Source organism: Buceros rhinoceros, unplaced genomic scaffold, assembly GCF_000710305.1.
Source record: "Buceros rhinoceros silvestris isolate BGI_N320 unplaced genomic scaffold, ASM71030v1 scaffold21032, whole genome shotgun sequence".
NCBI classification, from domain to species: domain Eukaryota; kingdom Metazoa; phylum Chordata; class Aves; order Bucerotiformes; family Bucerotidae; genus Buceros; species Buceros rhinoceros.
In genome coordinates, this window is record NW_010397403.1 from 1,992 (window position 1) to 4,855 (window position 2,864).

At 49.3% G+C, this 2,864-nt stretch overlaps 1 protein-coding gene across 1 annotated transcript in view; it reads left to right on the forward strand.

Annotated features, from left to right (window-relative positions):
- The first annotated feature begins 515 nt into the window (after positions 1–515).
- Positions 516–2,864, forward strand: part of KLHL28 (kelch-like family member 28) — a 7,315-nt gene continuing 4,966 nt past the window's right edge. The window contains exon 1 of the mRNA XM_010146251.1: positions 516–1,414. Coding sequence (XP_010144553.1) covers positions 516–1,414 — 899 coding nt within the window. The remainder of the gene's footprint in view (positions 1,415–2,864) is intronic.

Below are 2,864 nucleotides of genomic sequence, written 5' to 3' on the forward strand. Positions count from 1 at the left end.
GCCGCAGCACTGGTCAGAGGGGGAGCCCAGCAGGGCTTGGCTGTGCCGCAGCAGTGCTGAGTAGGCCGCAGGGAGAGTACTGGAAAGTACTTTAATAGCTTTTGTCTCCGATAAGCCAGTTCTATTTCTTCTTTCTTTATTTGGATTTCAGTCACTGTTCAGTTCTCTCAGATATCTACTGTAGAATCCTGTCATGCATTCAACGCTTCAGAGAATACGCATTTTACTCCAGAACAACAGCCAAAGGGTGGAGGTTGGTTTGGGGTTTTCTAAGGCAGAGATCAGGTAGCACACACTATTAACAGACATGTGGTTGTCCTGGGTTGAACTTGCATGAAAAAGCGCAGCGCATAAGGATTGAACAAGTGAACAGGGAAGTGATAAACTTGATTGGATTAAAGCAAAATTGGAGGAATATTTTTTGAGTGTTCTGTATGGCATGTCTAAGTACCATGAGTAACAAAGCTGTTGCAGTGAAGCCCTGAGTAATGTGTTAAAAATTCTGTTTGTTGCAGATGGACCAGCCGTCTCCAACCTACATGCTTGCCAACTTAACCCACCTGCATGCTGAACAGCTCCTGCAAGGCTTGAACCTCCTTCGCCAGCACCACGAGCTCTGCGACATCATCCTCCGAGTCGGAGATGTCAAGATCCACGCCCACAAAGTGGTGCTCGCCAGCATCAGCCCCTACTTCAAAGCCATGTTCACCGGGAACCTGTCAGAGAAGGAGAACTCGGAGGTGGAGTTCCAGTGCATAGACGAGGCAGCGCTGCAGGCCATCGTGGAGTACGCCTACACGGGAACGGTGTTCATCTCCCAGGACACCGTGGAGTCGCTTCTGCCAGCAGCCAACCTCCTGCAGGTCAAGCTGGTGGTGAAGGAGTGCTGCGCTTTTCTGGAAAGCCAGCTCGATCCCGGCAACTGCATCGGCATTTCCCGTTTTGCGGAGACCTACGGCTGCCATGACCTCTACCTGGCGGCGAGCAAATACATTTGTCAGAACTTTGAGGACGTTTGCCAGACAGAGGAGTTTTTTGAGCTCACCCATTCTGAGCTTGACGAGATAGTTTCCAGTGACTGCTTGAATGTCGTGACGGAAGAAACCGTGTTTTACGCTCTGGAGTCCTGGATCAAGTACGACGTGCAGGAGCGGCAGAAGTACTTGGCGCAGCTGCTGCACTGCGTTCGCTTGCCGCTGCTGAGCGTCAAGTTTCTGACGAGACTGTACGAAGCCAACCACCTCATTCGTGATGACCACACCTGCAAACACCTGCTGAATGAGGCCCTCAAGTACCACTTCATGCCCGAGCACAGGCTTTCCCACCAGACCATGCTGATGACACGGCCTCGCTGTGCTCCGAAAGTCCTCTGCGCTGTGGGAGGGAAGGCCGGGCTGTTCGCCTGTTTGGAAAGGTAGGTGACGCACAGCCGCCGCAGCGCTCGAGCCACGAGCTGGTCCCGCCTGCCTGGTCTTGCCCTGGCGAGGGTTGAGACAAGGCTCTTGGGCTGTGCTTAGCAGCACTGCCCTTACTGCTTTCCCTCACAGCAGCTCGAGCAGATCTTGCCTGGACCAGGACAAGCACCACATTCAAAATGCTTCTGATTTCATGAACCATCTTCAGCATTACGGAGTTTTGTCTGTGCCAACACAAACAGCTATAAAACCTTATCATTTCAGTTCTGCTGATTGAGAGCCTGGTTAACAAAAGTTTGCGTGCCACTTCTTTATCCTTTTGGGCCTTTTCATTTTACATCATTTTCCCCTGCTCTGTTATTATTCCAGACAAAAAAATCATAAGATTGAACTAATACAAGACAAATACGCTTCCCGGTAACTCCAAAGACCTCGGAATTAAAATAGTCTCAGCCAGAGAAGAGAGAGAGGTGATTGCTAGCAATGTCGTGCTCTTGATCGTCTTGATGCTCTGAACCTCCACTGCCGAGTGGGTGTCCAAGCCCAGGTCAGCAGGAGGGGTCAGTGCTCATCTTTCCTTACTCGGTTTTCAGACTGAACCTCCTCTTCAGTTTCTGGAAGCTATTCGTGAGCAAAGGGAATGTCACAGAAAGAAAACCAGCTTCTGCCCTTACTGGTGCGGCCGGGTTCGTTAGAACTTAGCACTGGCGCTGCAGGTGTGCTCTGCGTGTGTGTGCGCCTGCCTGGAGCACCTCGATGTGTTCTCTGCGTTATGGCAGAACTGCCCACGCTGGTTCTGCGGCCGAGCTCTGGGGTAACCATGTCCTCTGAGATGTTCTCTGCTGTGGCTGGTGTCTGTAGGCACGCACCTAAGAACCCGGGAAGACCCATCTGCTCTTTCTCCCTGCGTTAGAGACATTGTCAAAGTTAGTTAAAGTTACCTTCCCCGGTGGCAGGGATCAATCGTAAACAAGACCTTGTGACTGGGAATTGTTAGGTTTATGCATAGAAAAGATAAAGGGGGTTTTGTGCTTAATAAACAAAATCTGAGTGAATAAAGTTGTCCTCTGCTGCTCTTCAGCTCTTTTTCTGTCACAGCATCTTCAGTGCTTGTGACATCACCACATAGCAGTGCAGTTTGGATTAGTTTGATTTTTTTTTTTAAAAACAAAATTACTCTTTACTACTATTAACCATGTTTTAATGCATACAAAAATTTGCCTTTCCTTAGTTTGTTGTTCATGTTACTCTTTCCTAATCTGTTGTTTCAGTTAATACTTATGTCAAGAGCAACTGTCTAAACTTACCTAGAAAAACCCCACAGATTGATTAAACCAAGTAATTCCTAATACCATGAAAACTGAAGTAGGAAGCTTAGTCCCACTGTTCCCGCTCTGCGTTTCGGTTGTGCCGGCAGGAAGGCTGGGGTTAGCTGCTGGCGCACCGTAC